We start from the raw sequence: 26,466 nt of genomic DNA on the forward strand, positions 1-26,466 counted from the left end.
TAGTTGTTTGGTATTTTATTTCCTGGTCTACCTTTATCTTTTCAAAAAACTCTTCTACTTATATCAATATTGTGTGTCTTTTCTCACAAAAAAGTTTTAAGAGTTTTGCAGTAAAAAATCTTATTACGTTTTAAACTTAAATTTTACCATGAGGTACTATAAATGTCATTTTATCCGTTTAGATTATACTCTGTATCTGGAATCAATATTTTTTAAACATTGAAACATTACAGAAATAGAGAAAGAAGAGAGTTGTGCTAACAGTCCTTTGTATACTCCTCCAGCTGCAATAGCACGTTTCAATGAAAATTCATATTTTTTAATAGGCCTACATTTCTTAATTACAAAAATAACAGGTCTTTAGTAGAGAAGAAAGGATTAATTAGTTAGCAGACTTAGAGATTTAAAACCATATTGAATCAATTCTTATTTTCTTTAGCCTTTGATTTGGAAAAAGTTACTGATTTCCTTTTTTACTCTGGTCTTCTTTATTTTATATAGTTAGATCCTAAAAATACAGATTAATTTTAATCTTTAATTAAATTTAATTCATTTTAAACCTTTTTAACTTGGTACAAAAAATTATATATACCACGAATAACTGCAAATTCTAATTTCGCTTCCAGAGATAGCATGGCTTTATCTATTTGTCACAAGAACAGAAATCACAATCCTAATATTTTCCAGCTGGTCCAAATACACTTTCCAAACATAAATAGTTACAGAGTTGTATTAATCATTAAACTAGTTCTTAAATATTGTACTGTCTCTCCCAAGTTCTCTTCTTAAAAAGTAATTTATAAAAATAGTATGTGTTTATTTCAGAAATTCAACAGAGATGTATGTAAGGCAGAATGTCAATTCTTAAAAATTTTTTTCTTATTTCTCCAAGAAAAAGTGAAAATCATTCTTAATTGCCACCAATATTTTCCGTTTTTGCCCCCATCCCCAACACTGTCACTTCTTGGAGATAGTCATTGCTAACCCCTTAGTACGTATCCTTCAAGATCTGTTTTGCAATATCTCTTTGCCCTCGCTTGTTAGCAATTCATTTACTGTGAGATGCATTTCTTTTGGAGGCCCCCACACTGGGTTGGTGGTGCCTTTGTCTATCATTATTGACTCTTCAGCACTATCATTAGTGAGGCGTGCGTGTGAGGATGAGTCAGACTTGTACCCTGGCATCATGTGGTTTTCAGTGCAGTAGAAGACAGATGTATACAGTGATAACTGTAGTACAAGATGAAAGATGTAAGAGAGGAACAGATGAAGTGCGGTGGGATTCATAGGGCAAAGAAAATACATTTGATTGGCCAAGAGGTGATATTTGAGGTGTACCCTGAAAGATAAGATTTTGCACTGCGGGGTGGGGGGAGGCAAAAAGCTGATGTACTTGCAAGAGACAGGCATAGAGATGCAAGGAGTTTATAGAGTTATTCCATTTTCCTAGGTGGTAGCATGCATATATGGGAGTAGCAGATAAAGATGTAGAGGTTGTTTGCTGAGAATGATGGTTTCCAGCTGTATCCATGTCCCTACAAAGGACATGAACTCATCCTTTTTTATGGCTGCATAGTATTCCATGGTGTATATGTGCCATATTTTCTTAATCCAGTCTGTCACTGATGGACATTTGGGTTGATTCCAAGTCTTTGCTATTGTGAATAGTGCTGCAATAAACATACATGTGCATGTGTCTTTATAGCAGCATGACTTATAATCCTTTGGGTATATCCCCAGTAATGGGATGACTGGGTCAAATGGTATTTCTAGTTCTAGATCCTTGAAGAATCGCCACACTGTCTTCCACAATGGTTGAACTAGTTTACAATCCCACCAACAGTGTAAAAGTGTTCCTATTTCTCCACATCCTCTCCAGCACCTGTTGTTTCCTGATATTTTAATGATTGCCATTCTAACTGGTGTGAGATGGTATCTCATTGTGGTGTTGATTTGCATTTCTCTGATGGCGAGTGATGATGAGCATTTTTTCGTGTGTCTGTTAGCTGTATGAATGTCTTTTGAGAAGTGTCTGTTCATATCCTTTGCCCACTTTTTGATGGGGTTGTTTGTTTTTTTCTTGTAAATTTGATTGAGTTCTTTGTAGGTTCTGGATATTAGCCCTTTGTCAGATGAGTAGATTGCAAAAATTTTCTCCCATTCTGTAGGTTGCCTGTTCACTCTGATGGTAGTTTCTTTTGCTGTGCAGAAGTTCTTTAGTTTAATGAGATCCCATTTGTCAATTTTGGCTTTTGTTGCCGTTGCTTTTGGTGTTTTAGACATGAAGTCCTTGCCCATGCCTATGTCCTGAATGGTATTACCTAGGTTTTCTTCCAGGGTTTTTATGAGGTTGTTCAGAGGGGACTTTGAACACCTCTATAATAAACCTTTGAGAATTTCTGAATAGGATAGTAACTAGAGATGTACTTTAGGAATATTAATCAGGCACTGGAGCGGGTACAGTGTCATTACAGGCTTTGCAGTCACTTGGAAGAAAAGTTATCACAATGAGGTGTACTGGCCAAAGAGCTATTGCTTAAAAGGAACCCGTAGGTCTTAGCAAGTAGTGTATCCCCATCAAGTCTAAGAAGGCCTTGGATTTTAAGACCAACTTTATTTGACGTGCCAGTAAGGGAGACAGAACACCACCAATTATAAAATGCATCCTGACTTCAGAGATCACAATAATGAAGAAATATGTATTATAAAATCAGTGAAGTAAGATCACTGTATGGGCACGTGGAAAAGATGAGATATGCAGGAAAGAAAGGAGAGAGTTGAGAAAATGAAAGGAAGGGGAATGAGGTCAAAGACAAAAGCGGAGAAGTTGACCTTGAAGAGGAGGAGAACGCATGCATCTTCCTCTGCCATAAGACAAATGAATGAGTAATGCTTAGAACAGTGTACAAGTTGAGAAGCCAAGCAATTAACTCATATTAAATAATCTCCATCTTCATAAGAGAGAAAGCAAGGTCATCTGCAAAAAGTGACAGTGGTCAGTTTGAGGGCTTGGGGTAAGAAAGTGCAAAGTTTTCAGGTAAATGGGGCAGGAAAGATGGGATATGAAAGGCAATTGGTTAGAAAAGACCAAAAGAATTCCTGACAGAAATGAGGGTCTCAGTTAAGGTTGAAAAATGTGGATTTATTAAAAAACCAATTGGCCCTATTTTATGACTTTGTCCAGGAACACTTGGTCCCCTAAGTAAGAAAAGGATGGAAGAAAATAAATGGAAGTTGCTTTCTGTATGGTAGGAGATTGACTGGACAGGTATGGTGGAAGGACAGAAAAGCTAAACAACCTAGTTTCTCTAAGGGAAGTTGCTGATTTCACATGCCATGGAGTTCAGGCTAAGAAATGAGAGGTGAAGCCCAAAGAGGAGTGAAAAACAGAGATTGTTTTTGTTTTTGTTTTATTTTGTTTTGTTTAACTGGTTGGGGGGATTAAGGAGTTAGAATAAAGAAAGTGCAGAACAAATTATTTTGAAGAGGTGGCATAGGTAAATACAAAGTTGACTGGGGAATTTCAGAATTGAAGATCATGGAGGTAGAATTCCAAGGGTTAAGCCTTAAAGATAAAGTGTTGTCTTTCTAAAGAACAGATGGGAGTATATCTCTGTGTATCTTGGAAACCTCTAAGGCACCCCGTTTATTTCAGTATGAAGTCTTCTTGAGAAACACACAAGGGTCTTCACAAGCTGGCCCCATCCCACCTTTCCAGGCCAGTATCTCATTGCTTTGTACAAGCCCCATGTTCTAGCCACATTTAACTCTTTTTTTTTTTTTTTTTTGAGACGGAGTCTCGCTCTGTCGCCCTGGCTGGAGTGCAGTGGCCGGATCTCAGCTCACTGCAAGCTCCGCCTCCCGGGTTCACGCCATTCTCCTGCCTCAGCCTCCCGAGTAGCTGGGACTACAGGCGCCCGCCACCTCGCCCGGCTAGTTTTTTGTATTTTTTAGTAGAGACAGGGTTTCACCATGTTAGCCAGGATAGTCTCGATCTCCTGACCTCGTGATCCGCCCATCTCGGCCTCCCAAAGTGCTGGGATTACAGGCTTGAGCCACCGCGCCCAGCCACATTTAACTCTTCTCTATGCCCAGAATCCTCAAAAGCTTTTATTTGCCATTTTGCCTTTGCATATGCTGTTCCCTCTTAAATAAAATGCTTTTCCTCCTCTTCTCTGCCTTGCAATCTCCTGCACATCCTCTAGACCTAACTCAGATGGCACTCCTCAGTGACGCCTTTCCAGGCTCCTGCCAACAACACTGAGCATACATTCATCCATGCTCCCTCAGTGCTCTGTCCGTACATCCTATGGCATTTCACCACAGGGTATTGACTTACATGTCTCTTTGTAGTAGACTGTGAACACTTCAGAGTCGGAAACTATATGATCTTTCTTTATCCACAGTGACAAGCACATATTAGGTACTTAGTATCTGCTTTTTGTTTTTGTTAAATTTTGTGTAAATGAACTCATCCAGTACATCTCAGAAGTTATGACCTGTGCATTTAGGTCACCTGGAAATCTTGTTAAAATTCAGATTCTGATTTAGTAAGTCTGAGGTGGGGTCTGAGATTCTGCTATTCTAACTGGCTCCTAGGTGACAGCCATGCTGTTAGTTCTCAGAGTTAATCCAAAGCTTCTTAGCCTAAGTAAATAGCAGACATAGAGCAGGGACAGAAGCCATTAGAAATGTGAAAGTGAAGCAATTATGAGGGTAGTGACTTGGAAAAATCCTCAGCATGCATACTGGAGTCCCAGAAATGACAGCAGAAAATTGTGCAGGAAGAGATGCTATAAAGCAGAAGACCATGGTGGAGGGTGGTAGACTGGGAGGATATAGCTATATGACGTAAGTTTTACAGAAGAAAAGGTAGTTAGGTGGGGGCAGCTGTTGTGAGTCAGGACTACATCAGATGAGACATCAGATGAGGTTATATAAATAAATAACTGCAGTGAAGGCATGCCCTCCGAGGAAGAGTGGGCGGTGAGAGGAGGGAGTCAGTGTTAGAAGCTGGGTTTGCAGGTCATCCTCAGGAAGGGCTGGGTCCTCCAGTGCTATTCACAGTAGGATGGCATTTCCACCAATGCAGACAGGAGTGCTGAAGGCTTAAGAAAGGCTGGATTACAGGGAAAGGGAAACTCGTGAAAAAATGGTAGGTGCTAGAATTTGACAGGGGCCCATTTCCTGATTGGAAGTTTCCAAGTTGAAACCATGAAAGTTCTCCTTTTCTTTTTTTAAACTCATGGGTGACTGAAAAAGTAGCACTAATAAGCATTCTATTCCCACATGCAGTCTGATGGGTCTGAGAATTCTAAGGATGAGTTTAGTAAATGTATTCTTTCTTTAAAGTACTATTGTTCTTTAAAAAGTGCAAAAGTAATACATACTTTTTTAACAAATGGAAAAGAAAATGTTTAAACTCCTCCCACTAAGCCCCCTCCCCACAAATCAGTAACCAGTATTTAAGCTTACTGTGTAGTCTTCCAGCTTTCATCTATGCAAACTTATGTACACATAGGAATTTTTAAATTCTGTAATGATATTTTCATATTATTATTGGTATAATACCAGTATTGAAAATAACAGTGTTTTCAGTATTATTCTGCGGATAGTTTTCCTCACTTAGAAATATGTCATAAACATCCCTCCAGGTCAGTGGACAGAACTCTAACTTATTTTTTCCTACTAGTTTTAAATAGCAATGTATAAGTATAGATATCCCATAATTTGTTCTGCCATTCTCCTATTGATGGATACGTGGGTAATTTCAAATTTTTGCTATATCAATAACATCTTTTAATGAAGCAAAGCAGTATGTAGACCTGTTCTGTCCCATATAATAGCCACTAGTCACATGGAGCTATTCAAATTTAAATTAAAATTAAATAAAATTCAAATTCCATCCCTGACATTAGCCTCCTTTCAAGTGCTCAGTAGCCATTTGTGAGTTGTGACTACCATACTGGACAGCATAGAAGATTCTACTCTCACAGTACATTCCATTCGACAGCCTGGACCTAGACACTTACATGTGGCATCTTACAGCACATATTTTTCAACAAGTTAGTGTTTTAATGAGAGTATGTTTGAAAAATAAAAACTTTGTGTTTGTATTGGTTGCCTCTGCAGTTACTTCAATGAGAATCAATACCCAGATGAAGCTAAGAGGGAAGAAATTGCAAACGCTTGCAATGCAGTTATACAGAAGCCAGGTAAGGTCGCAGGCATAGCTTTGCTCTGCGGTGGTGCAGCACAGCACTTGGTTACAGGTTGACATCTAGGACAGTTAATCTTGTGCGTGCGTTGGCATAGTGCTCCCGGCTCAGTCTGTGCCATCCTTCAGCAGGTGGCCAGTGCCCTGTCCTGCTCACACAGTACTTCTGAGGGATGTTTTTATGGTACTCAAAATCAAATGCTCACATAGGAGAGTTTTCAAGGAATGACCCCACATGAGATATGAGACCTTGAAATTACTATTTTTTTAATGTGTAGATTTCCTTTTCTAAGAATTTAGCTAAAAGATATTATGAAACAGTGTTAAAGTTTTAAATATTTAAGCAAGCTTTGTCAATATAAAATTAAGATAGAATTTTTTAAAACAATTGTTATAAATTGTAAAATGCTGTATTTCTCTTTAGGAAAAGAATTCTTTTTGTAGTTAGTTTCTGTCTCCTTTCCACATTGAGATGACTTCTGCTTGCTTAGCTAAGAAAAATTTAGGGCAGGTACCATTTTGAAGTCCTGTTGTTCCAAACTCAACAAACCCACTTAAATATTTCAAACGTATTTTCTTCCTTGTGCTAAAATATTATTTCACATTTTACAGATTTTGTTAAATATAAACCATTTTCAGTTAATAGATCCAATTGATTTCCATGTGGCCAGTTATTTTGATTGGCCTAAAAGCTACATATGAAAGTATCAATGTTTTATAAAATTAAGTAGACCTTCATTCTCCCTCACCCAGAAGCCAGACTTCTAGCAATGTAGACCCTACAAACTCTGCTCCAGTGACACATAAGTGAAAGGAATCTGTACCCTGTTTCAAGCATGCCAAAAGTCCCAGCCCTAAAGCTGTGCAGAAACTTGAATTCTCCCTGGAACATGTTGCCCCCGTATCATCAAGACCCTAACAAACCTGCTTTGTGGTTTCTTCACACACTGTGGATTAATAGCCAAAAAAGAAAAGGAAAGGTGAGGAGGGAATGTTACAGAGGGGTCTGTATTGGCAAGCATGGTACTATCCATAAAAAACCACATTGGACTTCTTGCCGGGTGCGGTGGCTCATGCCTGTAATCCCAGCACTTTGGGAGGCCAAGGCGGGCGGATCACGAGGTCAGGAGATCGAGACCACCCTGGCTAACACGGTGAAACCCCGTCTCTACTAAAAATACAAAAAAATTAGCCGGGCGTGGTGGCAGGCGCCTGTAGTCCCAGCTACTCGGGAGGCTGAGGCAGGAGAATGGCATGAACCCGGGAGGCAGAGCTTGCAGTGAGCCGAGATCGCACCACTGCACTCCAGCCTGGGAGACAGAGTGAGACACCATCTCAAAAAAAAAAAAAAAAAATTCACATTGGACTTCAAAGATGGTAAATCTAAAATGCAACTTGAATTGTGCTATGTAGTCAAACCCAGTTACAATAATGGATAGTCATAGCAGCCTTCAGCCCTCAAGAAAACATGTATAATATCCTCTGTCCTAAGACAGCAGGTAATTAGTTAACATAAGGTCTTAAAGATGTAAGTAAATTTTTGTTGTCTGGATACTTGACAAAGAAGAACTTATCTTGGGTCGTTGTGTGGCTCACGCCTGTAATCCCAGCATTTTGGGAGGCCAAGGTGGGCAGATAGCTTGAGCCCAGGAGTTGGAGGCTACCCTGGGCAACATGGTGAGACCCCATCTCTACAAAAACCACAAAAATTAGCTTGGTATGGTGGCTTGGGCCTGTAGTCCCAGCTACCTGGGGGGCTGAGGTGGAAGGATCACTTGAGCCCAGGAGGTCAAGGCTGCAGTGAGCTATATTGCACCACTGCATTCTAGCCTAGGTAAGAGAGTGAGACCCTTTCTCAAAAAAATAAAAAAGAATAACCTATTCTGATACAGTAATGGTAATTAAATGAAACCCCCATAGTACTGTCACATGAACATGGATCTGGCACCCTAGCCAACTGGCTTTGTGGAATTCTCCAATATTATGTATGGCTTTCTCAATTGAAGCATGTTGTGTTACTAGTTGCTGTGTTTGTATTCATTTACATATTTATTCATTCAATAATTGGGGTGTGTACATGGTACCAGGTAATACTTTAAACATCCCTCTGCATCTATAGTTTTGGCAACAAATGTAATCAAAAGCAACAAAATAAAAATATTAGCCCTTAAAACTAGTTTATTCTTGGATCCCAGATACAGATTATCTGAATTTTATTGCATATATTTACAGGCAAAAAACTGTCAGATCTGGAAAGAGTTACCTCCCTGAAAGTATATAATTGGTTTGCTAACAGAAGGAAGGAGATCAAGAGGAGAGCCAATATTGGTAATGTATCAGTGAGGCTGCTTTTCTCTTGTGCTGCAGTTGTGAATGTCGTGTTTATATTAAGATTAACTTCAGTTTAGAAACTGCAAGTCTAAAGGATCCTAACTTCTTTTTTTTTTTTTTTTTTTTTGAGATGGAGTTTCGCTCTTGTTGCCCAGGCTGGAGTGCAGTGGCGCGATCTCGACTCACCACAACCTCTGCCACCCGGGTTCAAGTGATTCTCCTGCCTCAGCCTCCCGAGTAGCTGGGATTACAGGCATGCGTCACCACACCTGGCTAATTTTGTGTTTTTAGTAGAGATGGGGTTTCTCCATGTGGGTCAGGCTGGTCTCGAACTCCCGACCTCAGGTGATCTGTCCGCCTCGGCCTCCCAAAGTGCTGGGATTACAGGCGTGAGCCACCATGCCAGATCCTAACTTCTAGGCCTAACAAAAATTGCTCTAATGTCTTTCATTGTATTTTTAATAAACCACAGTTAGTATTATTTGCACTATTTGTATTGTAATGGTAATGATATTTTTATAAAACTCATTGTTCTTAAAGTTCTAGAATATAGAATTAGACATGGCCCCTGAGCAATTGATTACTCTTGTGGTATATATGAAAGATACTTGTAGGGTCTTGAGAAAGGGAGTGTAATACCCAGAATTTATTATTACTGGACTACGACTTAGATATTACAAAACGATTAATAGTTTGGAATGAAAGAGACTTAATAGACAAGGAATGCAGCAAAAGGCAGAGATAAAGAGCATTTAAGAAATATGAATTCTGGATGTAATCATGTATACATGTATATATACACATATCAAAACATCACCTTGTACACCATAAATATATACAATTTTTATTATATTGCAATAAAGCTGAACAGAGAAAACAAAAATGCCAGAAGTGCCCTAGAGGGGACTATGAATACAACTGAAAAAGGAAGAAAGAAAGGATTTTTTCCCATTCAAAACTGTAACAGTAATACATAAGAATAAGAAATTTAAGTTGGTGAGTCAAGTAGGATGTTGGTTTTTAGCTTCTAAAATTGAATTTCATTTCTCCCATCCAAGTACTAACCAGGTCTGACCCTCCTTAGCTTCCAAGATCAGATGAGATCGGGCACATTGAGCGTGGTATGGGCATAGAATGCATTTCATTTCATTTCCTGTCCTTTGTAAATATACTTTTTATTCATCAGTACAGTTCTCATATGCTTTATAGAACCCTAAGATAGGAGGACTGTTTAGTTAGTTAGCAAGTATTTATGAAGCATGTAACATGCACAGTAGCAGAGACCCCAGAATGGCAAATGTGTGCCTCCCTTGACCTACATGCATTTGAATTTCATCCATCTTACAATCTAAAAGAAACAACTGTAGAGAAATGTAGGTTTTTGTTTAATTATATTCTAATTTCCTTAGCACAAAAATTCATTCAGTGTTTCAGCCATTATGATAAGGTAACAGATAATTTAGGGATCTATTTGCTTTTTTCGAAGAAGCAGCAATCCTGGAGAGTCATGGAATAGATGTGCAGAGTCCAGGAGGCCACTCGAACAGTGATGACGTCGACGGGAATGACTACTCTGAGCAGGTGAGCCCCTGCACAGCTGGGCGAGGTTCTTGGTACCTGAGCAGGGGTTGAACAGTAGGACAGCTTAGTTCCGTGGGTGTGGCTGATGGGGTGGGGGAGGGGAAGCAGTCACTGTCCCTCCACTCTGCTCCTGTGTCTAGTTAGATTTCATGTAATTTGAAAGGAATGTGGTAAGATTCGGTTGTCCTGTTGAATTTGTGAGAAATCGTTATTCACCCACATGGATTTATTGTCATACAACAGGATACTTGGCAAGTACGCAATGGGGAGGAGGAGGAGGGAAGAAGTTCAGAGGGAGGCAGAGAAGCAGAGAAGGTAGAAGAAGAGAGGAGGATCTGATCCAAACAAGCAAGTTACACCATTCACGACACACACTCAGTGTTTGAGAAATACTAGGGGCAGCTGGACCCCATGCCTAAACATGTACCGATGCAGGGCACGATGGAAGGCCCCACTCACTCTGGCCCCACTGCAGTGGGAACCCTCCTGCCCAAAGGAGTGGTTCTTCCAGAGTCTCTGGCACACTGACACATGCATCCTCTCATAAGTGCAATACCTGCATGACTCGTCACCTCGCCCTGATTTATTCTGCATTGCTTTTGGGGAAAATGTATTTAATTGTAGCCACTGCATGGAGTAATTCAGTAACTAAGACCGTGGGAGTTCCTCCTTGACCCCCACATGGATGTTGACAGATTTCATTAAAATTTTGATAGGATGTAAATTTCCATTTGGAATATGCAGAGAACGCGTGGTGCCTTCCCCTAGACCACAGCAAGAAAACTTCTCATTTTTCTGGGGTCTGTGCTTTTTCCTTGCCCCCCAGCCAGCTCATATAGTCCAGTGTGTTCTTTAACAGCCTCTGTTTACCACACGTCTAGAATGCATGCAAGTCTGTGCTGATCCCTTTGTAAATTCTAAAAACTAATCTGTGAACATCAGAAGGAAACAATGATGTCCACACTTCCAAAGAACTACCATTTTTTTCCCTTTAGGACTGTACTTCATAGCCCCAAGAGAATATTCTGTAAGTCTTTCTGTGCGTATACATTCCTGTTATTTTTCAGTCTACCCACAAAGATGGATCATTTCCATCTTTTTTTACAGATGCCCTAAGGGCAGCACATCCCATGTTTTGTTTGTTTTTTTCCTTAAGGGACTTACCCTTTCCAAAGCTCTTTGATACAGAATTCCCCTGAAGATGACAGGTGAGAAACGTACCCCTTATTTGTAACACCGTCTTCAGTGCCTGACGTACATCCTGCAATGCCAGCTTCCTTCACAGCTTTATTGTTTAACACATTGAGCTGCGCGGGGAGGACAGCTTCACACTTGTTCTAGGTAAGACGCCTGCCGCTCCCCTTGCACAGCTGCCTCCAGCAGGAGAGCTCCACACCTTCCTCCCCTTTCTCCCGTAGCCATTTCCAGCAGAGACACGTGTCCTGTTGTAATTGAGAATTCCTTTTTTCTTTTTTTACAAAAATGCACTTTTTTATCTGTAAGATGTAATTGTAAGTTTTGTCTAGTTTTCTCAGTTCAGAGAGGGACCATGAATTCTAATAATCTATTTGTAAAAGCAGCAATCTGGAATTTAATAGCTCACTAGTATGGCCTTCAGTGATTAGTGCTATATTTGTTACAAACAGAAAGATCCAAATATCCAAATTGTTGGTTTTATATCAATCACTGCAGGTTTGATCATCATCACCAGCAACCTTATTAATAGAATGAATAGAATTCTCAGTGAGGGAAAACATTTTTTGTGCTTTTTACTTGTTGAATCCTAAAATTATCAACTGAAAATCTTTGGACCTATATCCATTCAGTGTCTACTTAAATACAATTTACCTCTCTTCTATCATAAGCCCCTCCCCCAGTTTCCTCCCATGAATGTTCTGCCTCCCCTTGCCCCCAGCATGTCTTTCTGTGACTGAAGAATTCTTCCAATCCACTAACAACGTTTCTTATTTCTGCACATCTAGGATGACAGTACGAGCCATAGTGACCACCAAGACCCCATCTCATTAGCTGTGGAAATGGCAGCAGTCAACCACACTATCTTGGCATTGGCCCGACAAGGAGCCAACGAAATCAAGACAGAGGCCCTGGATGATGACTGATCAGGGAGGTTAAACACGACAAGTTAACTTAGTTTAGACGTAGCACCTTAGCAGACTTTCCTCGGTCCTTAACATGTGTTCTTACAGTATAACTTGCAGTTTCTTGTATGTCAGGTAGCCGTTAGGGTCTTGTTCTGTGAAGATGGCATGGTGCCCTCAGCCTTTGCATATACTCTCTCAGTATTAATTCCCAGTAAATAATAACCAACCAACCAACCAAACTTCCCTCTCCCAGCCCGTGAGGCTAGAAAATCTTGCTGCTCCGTCTTAGCATTCCAAGAAAGTGCTTCCAGGTATTTAGATAGCCCTCCGTTCTCAAATATTAGGCTATGTGTAAAATCTTGGGTACCTTTAGATTCTTGTAACACTAGTCTGTACCCCCTTTTCCTTCCCCAAGACTGATAGGATGCAAGCTGAGGTTGTGGCACAGGAATGACAGACACCATTTGGGGAGTATCCACAGAGTCAAAGGAACACTAGAATCCCCACCTCAGTGTGAGGATAATTGATTTCCAGCTGCAATAAGCCGTGCCTCATTATAGCCACACTGTGGCTAGATTATACTTCTTTGGGTGCTGTGCTAAGAATGTCAATGGAAAAAGTCGATCTCAGATTTTGTTTGAAGTTAACATGCCTGACACAGACATCCTTTCCTCTCACAAGCTGTGTGACTTAGTAGATAAAATACTGCCTTCTGCCTTTGGGACCATGATTAAAAACAAAGACAAAAACCAAACGTCATAAAAAAAAAAAAGCCCAGCTTGAGAGCATTGGAAAAAAACGTATGAGCTGAATGTCCAATGGATGCTAAGTCCAGTTTTCAGAACCACTGTACATTCCGTGGCACAGTTAGCAGTGCCTGCCTGGAAAAGTTTTGGAGGTCATCGTGGAAGTTGCTTTGCCTCCTGTCAGTGTCCCCTTTCCCTGCTACCAAAAAAGTCTTTCAAGGATGGAGCTAAGGTCAAAAATGAATGAAAAAACTTGCAGTGTTTGTATCCATTAAACGGAAGCCCCCTCAATCTGAGAGGTCGCTAGAGGACTTCATAGTGGGGTTGTGCTGCCTGTCACAGATGCAGACACTTGCCCAGACAGGAGCAGAGAAAAGCAGGGGACGTTTCCTACTCACATTGTGGCTGTACGAGAACACGATGGGACTGCTTTGCTGTTCTCTTTACTCTGTCCTTGGAGAGGTGTGAAAAGCTGTATTGCTACAGGCAATTTATTTAATAATTGGAAGCCATATTGATAATGGATGTGGTAATATTTGTAAAGTTTAATCTACTTTAAGCGGCAGTAACTAATGGAATTTTTTTCCTTGATCACATATGTAGCACTTTTGTTACTTTTTAAAGATATTTATATTTGATAAATCTTTTTTTCATTTTGAGAACTCAAAATACCAAACAGTGAACTTGCGTTATAAAGTCACCCTGTGATCACCTTGTCATCTAGTAGCAAAATGATGAACTATTCATGCATCAAAGAAAATTACATCTGCTGGCCTTGTATGAAAATGATCTCTTGGCATCCCGATTAAATGACACACTGTCACTGCGGGTAAGAGGAAAGAGCCTTCAATGTAGCAGCACAGGGTGCGTCTGAAAGAGGCACAACTGCTGTGGATTTTCTGCCTTGCTCCATCTCTCCTATGTATAATGAAGCCTTGTTTAAAGGGGCATGTGGGGCTGGCTGTTAAGCAGGGCTTCTTTTTGTCCATTACCTGAAAACAGTTTCTATAAAAGGAAGGTGCCATTTCCTTACCTCTTCACCCATCCTCCTCCACCAAATGTATTCAATGACCTTCCTCAATTTTCTTTCTCATTCAGGAGATACTGAATATCCGCCAGTTTCCAGCTGGTCTCCTTCCACTTAAGGCACATGCTTGACTGCGTCATTTCCTTATCTGTTAATCCTGCTTATGTGAGTGTGAGGAAAGTCTTCAAGAGGGCATGAAAGTGCCACCTTATATATGTCTGTGACTTTAAAGAGCTATATGCAGGGCCTGGTCCTGCTGTTGTCCATGGATTTCAGGGGGAAAAAATATATGTACTTTTTTCAGCTTCCAGGCATTGAAGTAAAGTGGAGCCGTCTCTTCTGTTTTACTGTATTACTTGAACCAACAAATTCAAGAGTAGCATTTGTTATTCTCAGGAATGAGCCTCCCCCCCGCTGCCAACTCATATTCTTTCTTGGTTTATCTGACTTTTTATTTCAATTAGGAGATTGTGTTCTCTTGCTTTCCTTTTATTTTGCTTAAAGGAAATGTAACATATTTCCATTTTTGTGGAATTTTGACTGCTTATTCTCAGTTGAATCAAAGTACAAGGAGACAGAGAAATATCCACTCTGACAAGCCACATCCATGATTGATTGTAAGGAGATTATTATAATTGATAGCTTCTTTATCATGGGATTGCTAGTATCATTTGTACTTGCTAGTCTTTTTAAAGGAACAGACTCAAACTGTTAAGACAGCTGCAGTTTCTAAAGAAATACAAAGATTGTTGTAGATGTACTCAAAGGTTTCATTGTTTTAACACCTTTACGGGAGAAAAAAAGCTTCAGAAAATAAAGGCAAGTTCGCATCCATGAAGGGCAGTACCAGACCCTATATGGCAATGTGGTGAAACTGAAAGAATATTTCTGCCACTGCAGGAGAATGTCCTGGAGAGCTCAGTGGGAATAGGAGGAAGGCATCTTCCACCCACAGTTGTTCTTGTCATTGGAGAAGACCGCTGGCTGCTCTGAAGACCCACTGCCTTACATGTCACTTTTGCTTTTTCACCAAGAGTGAGAATTTACTTCCTCTGGGCCTAGATTTAAATCCGTTAGTTTTCTGTTTGTCACCAGGTTCAATTCTGCCATCTTGTCCAGGCCACCTTGGTTCTTGTAATGGTGTGTGGCGCTGCTACTGTTATATTTCTAGTGTCTTTAGGTAGTATATTTATCCCTTAAGCTTTTTCAGGTTTTAGTGGCGGAATTAAACTAGAAACCCTAAACTCCTTATTACTGAAGGGAAAGCAGCCAGGCTCTAAAAACTCACACTGTGTGCTTCTTGGTGGTTCTGCTTCCCCCGCCCCGCCCCAGGTTGTACTTCACTCTCTCCTTCAGGCCCCAGGGGACTCCTGCAGGGGCTGTTCCTGTCGAGGAAGACTTTCAAAAGTCTTTTGAAGTGGGATGTGGGGGAACTTGCCAATAGGTATTCATATAATTTATTTCTTTAAAGACACCTTAATTGAATTACTATGGTCAGATGGGTAAACTTTCCAAACTTTAAAAACACTGACACAGGGACCTTTTAAAATGGGCCACCTTGATGAGATCTCTGCCCATCTGTTGATAACCCTAACAGCAGATGAAGGCTGGGAGGGCAACACACTGCATTCTTATCTGAGCCCTTCAGTGCTATTCAGTCCCAAATAGATGTTTTGATTTGTTTCAGCAAAGCCAGTAATGTTGGAGTGCCCTTACAGCAATTTTCTTCACAATCAAAATCACAGTCCTTTAAATGGTTAATAAATGTAGTTGCCTTCCACCCACCTATGACTCTGGACAGTCCCCACCCCTGTCACTCACAAGGGCAGTCCTCCCACCCCACCCCCATATTCATATTCCCATGGCCCATCACAGGAAGAAGGAACCTGGGGCAGAGGAGGAAAATCATTAATGCACAAGTGTGCACATCCAGTTCTCTAGTTCTTGGTAGATTTATGGTGGCAGCCCATTCAGTGATCACCACCTATGTTAGGTCCATGTATCCAGATATATTTTACCTCAAAGGAGATGACTGAAGAATTCACCAATATAGTTATTTCCTTTCTGCCTGTTTAACGTTTGTCTTTAAGAAATGTTGACTTTAGAAACTTCTCCCTTGGATATCAACCATCAGGCACCAAGTATAAACAGACTCATTGAATCAGGAGTCTCCAGCCTCATCCTGTCTGTGAATAGCTCCTCTTCTGTTTCCCTCTGACAAGGCCTTAAGCTGACTTCTTTGCTGGAATTTTCTAATCTTGTGACAGCAGGGAAAAGTAGCTGGATGTGGTCCATCTCTTAACACAAACACTCCTCCCTGTCTTGACCAGCTACATATTCCACTGACCAGCCTCATCATCTCTGCCCACAACAGTGGAAATGATCCCTTTCCCACAGATGTTCTCCCACCCACCCTCCCTCCCTTCCTCTTCCTACAAATGTGAAGTCTTAAGTCTTTACTCTCTGGTCTTCAGAGGGTTTGGTTAGAAGCAGTCTTCCCATTTAATTTGTGGCTCTGCCTTTTAAAATTGTTTTTTGTCTTTTGTTGTTCAGGGAACAACCAGAGTATTTTTTCCCCAGTGTGTCCCAACAGATTCTTAGGCAATAATTTTTCTTGTTGATGATCCTGTGCTCAATAGCACACTACATTGAAGAACCCTGGCCCTCACCATTATGCGTTGGTTTCTGTGTTAATCTCTGTGATCTGAATCATGTCAGAGTGGTGATAGATTTTGTCATTTTGTTGTGACTATTAGTAATGTTTTACTACTGTATTCATTGGGGCTGCATTGAGACCAGCCAAATCCATTTATAGCTTTACTGAGCCGGATTGATTTGTCAAGATTTCCCAAGTGAAAGTTGGGCACATTGCCCAACTCCTGCTGGTGGTATCTTTGGGGAGTGTGGGATGGGGTGGGGGGATGTCGTGGGGCAGGGGTGGGAATGACACATATAAGGCATTCCTTTTGTTTTTTTTTGTTTTTTGTTTTTTTTTTTGCTTGTGCTCATTAAATAGCAAGGGTGTTTACGCGGGATTTGGGGATCAGTTGTCAGCCATGTTGAATTTGGCAAACTGAGCTGCGTGCCCTGAAAGCCCTCTTTTTATTTCTTCGTTTCCATATTGTCTGACTGACTTCGCCTAGGAATACCTAAGTTATCCAGTCCAGTGTTCCCTGATGAGAGTGCAAGATTTTCCTGGAAAGGCAGCTGTCCATGCCAGGTCATCTGTCAGGATGTTATGGTGGTGTGCGGTCAGAGCAGAGGGCCTTTCTTTTCCTGTAATGTGCTCTACTTCCTTAAGCATGCTTGGTTTCAAAGATGACCACCACTTTAAAAGAAAGATTTCCTTACAGCTCTCCAGAGAACTGTCATACTAAGGTGATAGGAAAGGCTTCTCGGATACAAGTCAACAGTCTGTTTTCCGATTACAGAAACTCCTCTCACATACAGGTTGTGTTTGGAAAGGCTGTCCCTCAATTCCACCTATAAACTGAAAGTGATAAGCTACTGTCTTGCGATCTTGCAGAGCCAATAGTTGAGTCACTCATCTCTGAAAGGTAACTTTGTTCATATCTATGTATTTTCAAACCTGGAAGTTCGTAAATTGAAAGTTTCAGTATTAGCTGTATTATTCTTTCTTGATGAGGAATAGAAATGGCAGCAAAAAGCAAGCCAGCAATCTGAAAACTCCAGTCTCCTCTAACACTGGCTTTGTTTTAAATCAAGACGGGAAGAGATACATGAGGGGAGGGAGGGAAGATTTGCTGGCTGCCCATTCTTCTCTCAGTGACATAGATGCCTCGGGATTACAGGCATGCGGAGCACTGAACCTCTTTTTTGTCGTTCTTCCTATGACATTTGTGGCAGAACTTTCTAGTTGATTCTGTTCACATGGAATGTAACAAGCATTTTTACACCATGAGACAGTTTACTACCCACATGCCACACCCATTGTCTGTCTCATCAGCCAGCCCCATAACCGCATCCAGAGGGATGCAGCTGAAGCGGAGCCATGCCTTTCTCCTCTCCTGACACTCCTTTCACGTGGCAGGTTTGCAGGTTGGTCGGCCCCAGTCTGGACAGCTGTGTCCGTGCCTGCTCGGCTGGCTGCCCTCCAGTTGGTTGGTGCGGCCGGCGTGGGCATGCACAACCTGGCTCCCACTTGAGAAGTCTTGGGATGCCTGCTCCCTTGACTCCATTTTCATTTTCTCTTCTTTTAAGTAAGAGTGGCTCTGTATAGCCATAATTAACTCTCAAATTCACATTGGTGTGCTGTGATCAAATGAAGGTTGGACTGAATCTTTTCAAATTGTAACCATGGTAATTGAGGGGGGTGGCATAGAATGAATATATAAAAATATAATGGCAATTGTTCTGAATGACTGAGTGTCCTCCTGACATGTAATTAGCTGTTTTAGCAGGATGTAGATTGGCATGGTCATAATTAAAAGAATTTCTGTCCTTTATGTGATTGGAAATGGCAGCGCTCCCATCCCCTGTTCCCTCTTAGCACTAATGCTCCCAAGAACATTTGGAACAGCAGCTCTGTAAACTAAAATAATGACATGGTGCTTCTGTTCTCCCCTAAGTGAAACAGCAGAATTTGGAGTTGTTTCAGCTTCAAAATGGAAGCCTTTGATTATTGTTCCCCATTTGACTTCTAAGTTCTTTGAAACTTCATTCAACATCCAGTTCCAACTTGCTCCACCTCTGGCAGAAACCACAGTCGGGACCCCAGAAGGAGCCCCTCTGACCAGCCTCCAGTGCATTCCAGCCCATGGTCTGGCCAGCTCAGGGCCCTTGCTTGCCTAACTCGAGGACACTGCTGCTTGCTGGGCTCTCTGGGATCTTCAGATCTCCCTTGGTTGCTTGATATTTCCATTGCTGTCACTATCAGAAAGCATTTCCCAAACAGAAGTTTACAGAAAATTGAATCAAGGTTTCCTCATTGAATCCTAAGACTCAGACAACATGACAGGACACACACAACTAACGCCGGCTTTAAACAGGTGGGGGCATGAATAGAGTACTATTCATGACATTGTAAAGCTACTGGAGCATGGGACACGTGTATCTGTGCGCTCCTCTCACACCCCTTGGCAGGTGCCCCCTCCAGCCGGCGCTGTTGCCCTGAGGCTTCCCCCCGTTCCGCTATGCCAGTGTGAGCATCTCCCCGGCATTCAAGTTCATGTTCTCTCCCTCCCACTCTTCCTCCTGTCTCTTCCGTGCTCCCTGTCGCACGGGACATCATGTGGGCTTGATGCCATACACAGTCCCTGACCATGGTCCCCTACTTTTCTCCGGAAGTGTCACAGTGGACAGGAGCTGCTGAGTCACCAACTCACCTTTCCCTAGAATGTGGCTTTGTTTTTTTTCCCCCATCACTTGCAGAGGTCTTTATTCAATTATATGATCAAGAATGAGTCTACAAGGATACCAGCACCAGACATAGTGCCAAATGGCCCTTTGCAAGCTGTTCCATGCCCAAGAGGCCCACATTTGTGCTGGGTGAGCCTGGGACCATGAGCCTTTTCTTTTCCAGGTCTGGACACTCCAGGGTTGGTTTGGCTAGCCACTGGGGAGAGTACAACTCTGGCCTTTTTTCATATGTTGCTGCTTCTCTTTGTACAGATCTTTCCCCTTCCATATACCAAAAGGAATCCTAACCTAGTTGAAATGCTAGTTGCAATTCAGTTTCATGAGAATGCTGAAGTAGGCTGCTGATTTAAAATTTTCCTCTTCCCTGAAAATACACACACCTAGAGAATTTAGGGAAAGGCTCTTAGGCCTTGGGAATCTTATCTTTTCCTTCCCCGCAAAATACCTACAAAAAAATGTATAGTATTCCTTCAGTATTCCTCCTCCTATAGGCTCTGAAAGCAACCTCATTCCCACCCAGCGCTTGCACATCTGCATTCAAGATCCATGCATGCAGTTGTTAAACTGTTTTCTTTGAGATCCTATCTTTATGACAATTGGAATGATTACAGATTTATGACCCCAAAGAGTACAGCATTCCTTTTCCTGTTTTCCCAGCTGCTAAAAGATGACTATTTCCATTAGAATTTAGAATCCATCTTAAGATTAGAGATGGTAAGAACTGACTGGATGGGTCTAATTCTATGATTTGTGAGATATGCATTAAAATCGTCAGCAGAACATTCTGATGATCCACCTACACTCAGAGAAAACAATTAACACCACAGTTAAAACCTAATGGAGCCCCTGTCTTAGGGATCAAGGTATTAGAGGTGCTGCCTCAGGGATGGTGCTACTTCAAAAGAACTGAAGTTGGAGAGACACCTCCCTTCCTAAATGCTTCTGCAGGCCACTCTGGTGCTTCAGAAAACCCCAACCATATATTCCTTTATCAGCAGCCCCCACCCCTTTCCATCACAACTCAGCTTACCAAAATCAGTGAAAATCGAGGCAGTGCTTACCCATGAAATACGTGGCTTTTGTTCTTGTAGGAAACTAAAGATGCCACCACTGTAAATCATAATATGACAGAGACAAACGCACAGGTCTCCCAAGCACCCCAAAGTCAATACAGCCTGTGTTTTCTGAGCACATACTGTGTGCGGGGCGCCGTGCTGGACATGTGTGCTGCCTCATGACCCAACACCAAGCAAGTCACCTCGCCCACGGCAAGGCAAGTCTCCCCTCGTTTCTTTCATTTCAGTAGGACGTTCATCTTCAAACAACAGACCGCATAGGATGGTCTGCCCTCTCTGAACACTAACCTGGTTTGTTTTCTCACACAGTAGTGCCAGGTGCCCCCCAGGCGCGCTGTGATATCGCCCCCACCTCTGTGAGCTGAACTCCCTCCGTGAGGGTCTGGATGCTACAGCCTCTCCAGAGTCTTCCTCCTTGGTCAGTGGTGAGGACAGGAGTGCAGGGAGGCGCCGCAGTGGTTGACCGGGTGGGAAGCCTGTGTGGCTGAGGGGAACTTGAACTCCAGCACCCCTTGCCTGCAGTTAGCAAAGGCAGAGACCAGGAAACCTTCTTGCGCTTCCCGTCTTCCCTCTCCAGCTCTTGTAGCACTTCCCTGCTTGTTCCTTCGGGGCTCCTGCTGTGTTCAGGAGCGTCTTGCCCAGCTGGCCCCTCCTCCTCTAGAACCCGAGGGTCTGGGGTTCCGGAATTAGATCAGTGTCTGCCCTGCCTCAGGCCTCCCTGGTTCCTCATGGGTCCTGACTGCAAAGAAGTAACAGTTGCTGGAGACATACCTTGATTTGGGCTCAGTGTAAGAACTTTCTAGAACCCAGAATCCAGCCGAAGCACGAGCTCCTTTGAGGTAGAGGTCTGGTTCCTGTCCTGTCACATTTCACGTGGAACTGTGGTGACTGTTGTCAGGGACATTGAACAAGGGACATGGGTGCCAAGCTGACCTGAGGACTCGGCTAACTAAAGTTACACGTTTCTTCCCTTCTCCACCTGTCTACCTCTTTTCCAACAAACATAAGTGGTCCTCTAGGGGTTGGCGGTCTCGTGGTCTCTCTCTTCTGATCTGCTCTGCCCTGTTGTGGGCATCTTGGAACCATCTCAGAAGCAAAGCCACAACTGTGGACTGGTCCTTGTGAGAGTCTCCCTGGATCCTATGTACCTGTAATAGGTACATAGTTACGTTATTATCCAACCTCCAGTCCCCAAAAAGCCTCTTTAATTTGAAAGAGAAAAGGTGTATGTGCCTTGCATTTTGTTATTGGTCCAGATTTTGCATCTGGTGGTGGCTGGGGTGCCATTGGGATTTTGGAATGGGAGTAGTTTGATTCCTCCCTAGGAAGGAACTCATGGCTCTCACAAACCAGTTTCTGTGGCAGTGACAAGTCACAGAATTTGTGTTTCAAGGTTTATTCCTTCTTCCCTTTAGGACTTTTTCAACTTCCTGTCACTTCGGGCTAAGTCTAAATTTCAGTCATGTTTTGTGGCTTCCTTTGAGCACAGAAACCTCTCCTTTCCTTCGATTACTGGAACTAAGATCCCAGCATAAACTCGTGAGAGTCACTTTTCCACCTCATCATTTGCTGGAGGTATTAAGCTGGACACAGAATGACATCAGTGTCATACTAATGTGAGCAGCAGCCACTCTGGTGTGTTCCATTGAACTCTTGTTCTTAAACCAGATTCACGGGGGGCAGGCACAGAGTTAGAAGAGTGGGCTGCATGAAGACGCGTGTTCAGCAGTGGCTGCTTTCCAGCAGCATTGTTGTATGCCTTGAAAACCACATTTCATTATGTTAGAATCGGTGATCCCCTTAATACTGCATCTCTGAAAACGGGCACCATGAAACCAAAACCAAAGTTCTGGAGGTGGGGAGTGGAGCTTTTCTTTCAAAGCACTGGGAGCTTGGGCAGGGCTTCCCCTGACTGCTCCTCAGTTTTGTCGGAACACTCAGAAGGGCCTCCTCTTCCTAGTAGTTGCCTCATGTTGACCCTAGAAAGCAAGTGTGTGCAGCCTGTGCCTCCCAGACCCATGGCGGGCGGGCATCTGGATAGACCCTGGGAGCCTCCCCACCCCTGCCTCTTCTAGCCACTTCTCCAGGGGGCTGTAGAGCACGGTCACGGGAAGGCCTCTGCTGGGTCAAGTCCCTGGCCCCTAAGCCACCACAGCACTGGCGTCTTCAGACACACCCTGGCTGCAAGGCAGGACACTCCCTTTGCCGAGAGACGCCAAGTGCGTCATCATTGCCTCCCCTGGAAGAGCCCACAGCCTTCTATGACGTCCCCCCACCCCGGGCTCACCCTGCCTTCCACGGCCATGGTCACATTGGGTATGCAGTACCTTTCAAGGATAAATTTTTGTTTATGTTTTTTAAGTGCCTAAGCAAGTTATAGACCTCTGGAACCTGCCAGAGAGTTGGCCTGTGCCCTGTCCCCATCCCTCCCCACCCTGCACTGGCCCTTGAGGGTGGGCACAGGGCGGCTGCCCCTCTCCAGTGTCCCTGGCGTTCTGCAGGCAGAACAAGGCAGGGACAAACTAGCGGGAGAGATCGCTTCACAGCCACATCAGGCTGGCTTCATCACTGTTTTCCAGCGTTTCTTTCTTTAGGGCTGTTTCTGTTTATGTGGTTTTGGTCTTGGTTCATAGAGAATTTAAGTCTGCTTAGGGAAATCTCAGTAGCCACTAAGAAGACAGGAGAGCAAGACAGCCTCAGAGCAGCATTCCAGCTCTGGCTTTGGTAGGAGTCGGAAATGTGTCCACATCCAAGAGGGCAAAGCGTCGAAACATCCTAGCTCATGAGCCTGACTCAGCTGCCAGCATGAGCCACTGGAACCCCAGCTGCCTTTGCGAGCCCTCTCTTCCTAGACTAGAGGGATCGGGGTGTCTGCTGACGAGGGTTTGGGAAAGCCAGCAGTTGGGCGTTCAGATCCAAAGTGTGTCTTTGGAAATGAGTGTGAGAGTATTTGTTTCTTTTTTTAAAAATAATTTAAGTCTGATCTAAATATGGGGCCTTTATTCTGTGATGGGTGTACGACAGATTATTTTGTGACTGCACTCTGTTCAAATCACATCACTAAGCAGCGCTCAGATGATTTGTTGGTGCATTAAAAGGTTTTACAAAATGGAACAATCCATACCCAGGCACTTTATTTTCATTAATAATCCAGCATTTTTGTTCAGACAATGTAATGACCCAAAACACTGGGTATTCATATTTGACACATGGGCAAACTTGCCAGTGGAATTATGACCTGATAGAGAAGGGAAGGCAGGCTGACGAAGGTGATCGAATGGGGGAACAGTGCTGTGGGGATCATGAGAATGAGGCTTTTCTGTAGCATGTAAACCAAACCAGGCCCTTGGCAGTGCATCATCCCTCAGTTCTCCAGATGCTATTTTTGCAGGTTCTACCAAGTGCTTGTTGATTACCCTAGTTGTAATTGGCTAGGGAAGAGATGAATGTAAGCGGGAGTGCAGAGCACTGGGGAGGGCGACAGTGAAATGCAATTAGAGGCAGCAAGAGAGTCCTAGTCTGTTCTCACGTCACCGGACTTGAAAGCTCCAGCGCGAGCAGAGTGCTGGGGGTGGATTCCACTGCCGAACCACGGCACCTTTGCTTTACTCTTCAGCATGGGGATGGTAACTAGCTGCACAGCAAGTTATGAAATGGAAAGCAAGCTTAACGGCTGTAATCTTGTCGGATACCCCGGAGCAGATGCCTCGGGATTGGCTGAAGTGTTTCGCATCCACCAAATAAGTCGAGTGTCTAAGATGGGCCATGCGGGATCCCTGCCACGTGGGCGTGGGGGCAGCGCGCTCCTCCCTGCCGCGGCTGCTGTGTGTCTTCGTCTTCGTGTTTCCCCTTGGCGTCTCCTCTAGTCCCTCTGGTCCCTGTCCATCTTGTACACCATGTGTCCCTGAGGGTGAGTCACACCTGTGTCTGAGTCTGCTGTAAGGTGTTCAGTCTACCTCAAGGGGCCATCATGGTAAGCTCTGTCCCACGGCATCCTCCGTCCATCGCCACACACACTGGAATGTATCTCCCCCGCCCCGCCCCTTCGATAACCTCCTGACCCTGTCTTTCCTATAGTCACCACAAACTCCTAGTGCAAATTGGATGCTGCTTTAAATGTGAAAACAATTGTTCAAAAGCTATAAACCTGAATGAAAGCTGAAGCTGAATTTATAAGCCTTGTTGCGTATGAGCCAAAAGTGCAAAAAGCTCTATATAATGAACTAACCTGCCACTCGTATAAATATAAATATATATAAATATATTAAAATCAGACTGTTCTACAAAATTGTGTATTTGTATTTTTGTGTACGTACAATTTTCTGCTAAGCAGAAGGAGGATGTAGTATAGGATGCTGTGAGAAGAGATTTGGTTTAATCCTATTTCTTTGTTACTTATTTTTGTTAACATCAGATGCCTGTCTTTGTCTTATATGTGTATGACACTGTTTGGAAAGCTGCAGTATCTCTCTTCCTGAGGTCCAGAGGCCATTAAAGAATAAACATGGGGCTTAGCGTTATCTTGGCCACCACACACGGACAGGTAAGCCAACAGAGTTCAGCTCCCCTACACGGTGTGGTGGGACCTGGGACCTGGAGCCACTCGTGGTCCTGAGGTGGGACTGAGGGAGGGAAAGGGCTCCCCCACTTCAGGCTGGTCACTGTATTTTGACTTCCCTCTGGGAAGCAAAATCCCACTCGTAAAAATCAACTTCCAAGACAAAAGATGATCCGATGTCACTTTTCTGGGTCCACCAGGAAAGGACACAGGATGTCTCTGAACTTTGGAACAGCCCCTCATATTTTGGGGCCAGAAGTTTGCCCAGAAAGCAGCAGGTGGCTCTGCCTGGCTGTAGCCCGGCTCATCGGCTGTCCCTGGGCTTCGTCTCCCTCTTCTGAGTAGTTGCTGCCTTTCTTCATATCAGGTTACCACAATGCCTCCCCGCTGCTGACGCTTCATCCCCCACACCTCCAGCCCCAGTTACCTGGAGCTCCTCAGAACCCACTTTGCCGGTGCTAAAACACAAGAGGGGGTGAAAGTGGCTGCCAGTAATGGCCAGAAACCAACCACCAGAGGCCAGGCTGAAAGACAAGCTCCGGGTGCCCAGGGGCTGACGGGCCAACCATGTGGCAGGTCCCAGGCCCCACCCACTGCTGCCATCCGCCTCTGAGCTCCACGGTGGGCCCTCTAAGGGGAACCTCCTCTAGGGAGAGCGATACTGCACCTTCACCCGTAGGACTCATATTTATAACAATGTGTAATGGCTGTAGCAAAAAGCCCTTGTTTCTAGATGTAAATGGTCACAGAAACAAGCGCTCTATTGTATTGAATAAAATAGTTTAAATGAGTCCTGTATCATTGTATCTCCTATTCTGGATTAGTGCCTTTTGGACAGTAGACTGTTCTGTAATTAAAATGTAGTATACTGCTTTTTTGTACAGTTTTGTTTTAATAAAACTTTTTTTTAATTTGTGTTTATTTTAGTATTGTACCTATTAGAGAATAAAATGTATAACTGAATACAGACTGGCTGGGATTTCTTTGGATCAAAGTGATTATTTGGGAAGTGACCGACCCAAACAGAGATGGAAGTGTTCCATTTTGAACATTGGTCCCTTTGTGCATTTAAAATGACTGGGGAAGGCTCACGCGGACCGCTGCACACCACCTGGGCAAGAGGGCAACACCGAGCCAGGAAAGCCCTCTGCACATCCCACTCCCTCATCCTCCAGCCTGTTTGGCACGTGTCTGGATGACACCAGGAGAGGCTGTGCCTTCTGGGAGTCCCCTGACTGCACCCTCAGTATGGCACATGCCCACCCGGCCTGCCTTTTCCCCACCATCTTCAAGCTACACGATCACATGAAGATCTGGCCGTCCCTAAAACCATCAGGATCCTAGCAGCTCTCCCCGCACTAGGAGTGCAGCCTCTGACTGACGCCAAGCGGCTGAAGTCCATGCAGCTTTTTCTCTTCCATTCCAGGCCACGCCCTGAGCCTCATTTTC

The 26,466-nt window shown here is 43.4% G+C and overlaps 1 protein-coding gene and 1 long non-coding RNA gene across 24 annotated transcripts in view; one reads left to right on the forward strand and one right to left on the reverse strand.

The window, feature by feature from the left end:
* The window catches only part of LOC117094368, a 165,388-nt gene extending 151,260 nt beyond the window's left edge, over positions 1-14,128 (reverse strand). Inside the window, exons 1-2 of one of the 2 annotated variants that reach the window (XR_004441526.1) lie at positions 14,011-14,116; positions 9,705-10,165 (exon numbers count right to left, since the gene is read on the reverse strand). This is a non-coding gene — a long non-coding RNA (uncharacterized LOC117094368). Of the gene's footprint in view, positions 1-9,704; positions 10,166-14,010 lie in introns of those variants that run through there. The other variant, XR_004441524.1, reaches the window with a different exon arrangement.
* HMBOX1 (homeobox containing 1) overlaps positions 1-25,980 on the forward strand; it is a 182,537-nt gene extending 156,557 nt beyond the window's left edge. Inside the window, exons 7-11 of one of the 22 annotated variants that reach the window (XM_033229706.1) lie at positions 6,133-6,215; positions 8,450-8,545; positions 10,035-10,129; positions 10,373-10,477; positions 12,112-25,980. In XM_033229706.1, the coding sequence (XP_033085597.1) occupies positions 6,133-6,215; positions 8,450-8,545; positions 10,035-10,129; positions 10,373-10,468 (370 nt within the window). In that variant the 3' untranslated portion in view covers positions 10,469-10,477; positions 12,112-25,980. The other 21 variants (XM_033229637.1, XM_033229760.1, XM_033229666.1 and 18 more) reach the window with 21 other exon arrangements.
* Positions 25,981-26,466: the final 486 nt, after the last annotated feature.

This window comes from Trachypithecus francoisi, unplaced genomic scaffold, assembly GCF_009764315.1.
Source record: "Trachypithecus francoisi isolate TF-2019V2 unplaced genomic scaffold, Tfra_2.0 Contig01440, whole genome shotgun sequence".
Classification (NCBI taxonomy): Eukaryota; Metazoa; Chordata; class Mammalia; order Primates; family Cercopithecidae; genus Trachypithecus; species Trachypithecus francoisi.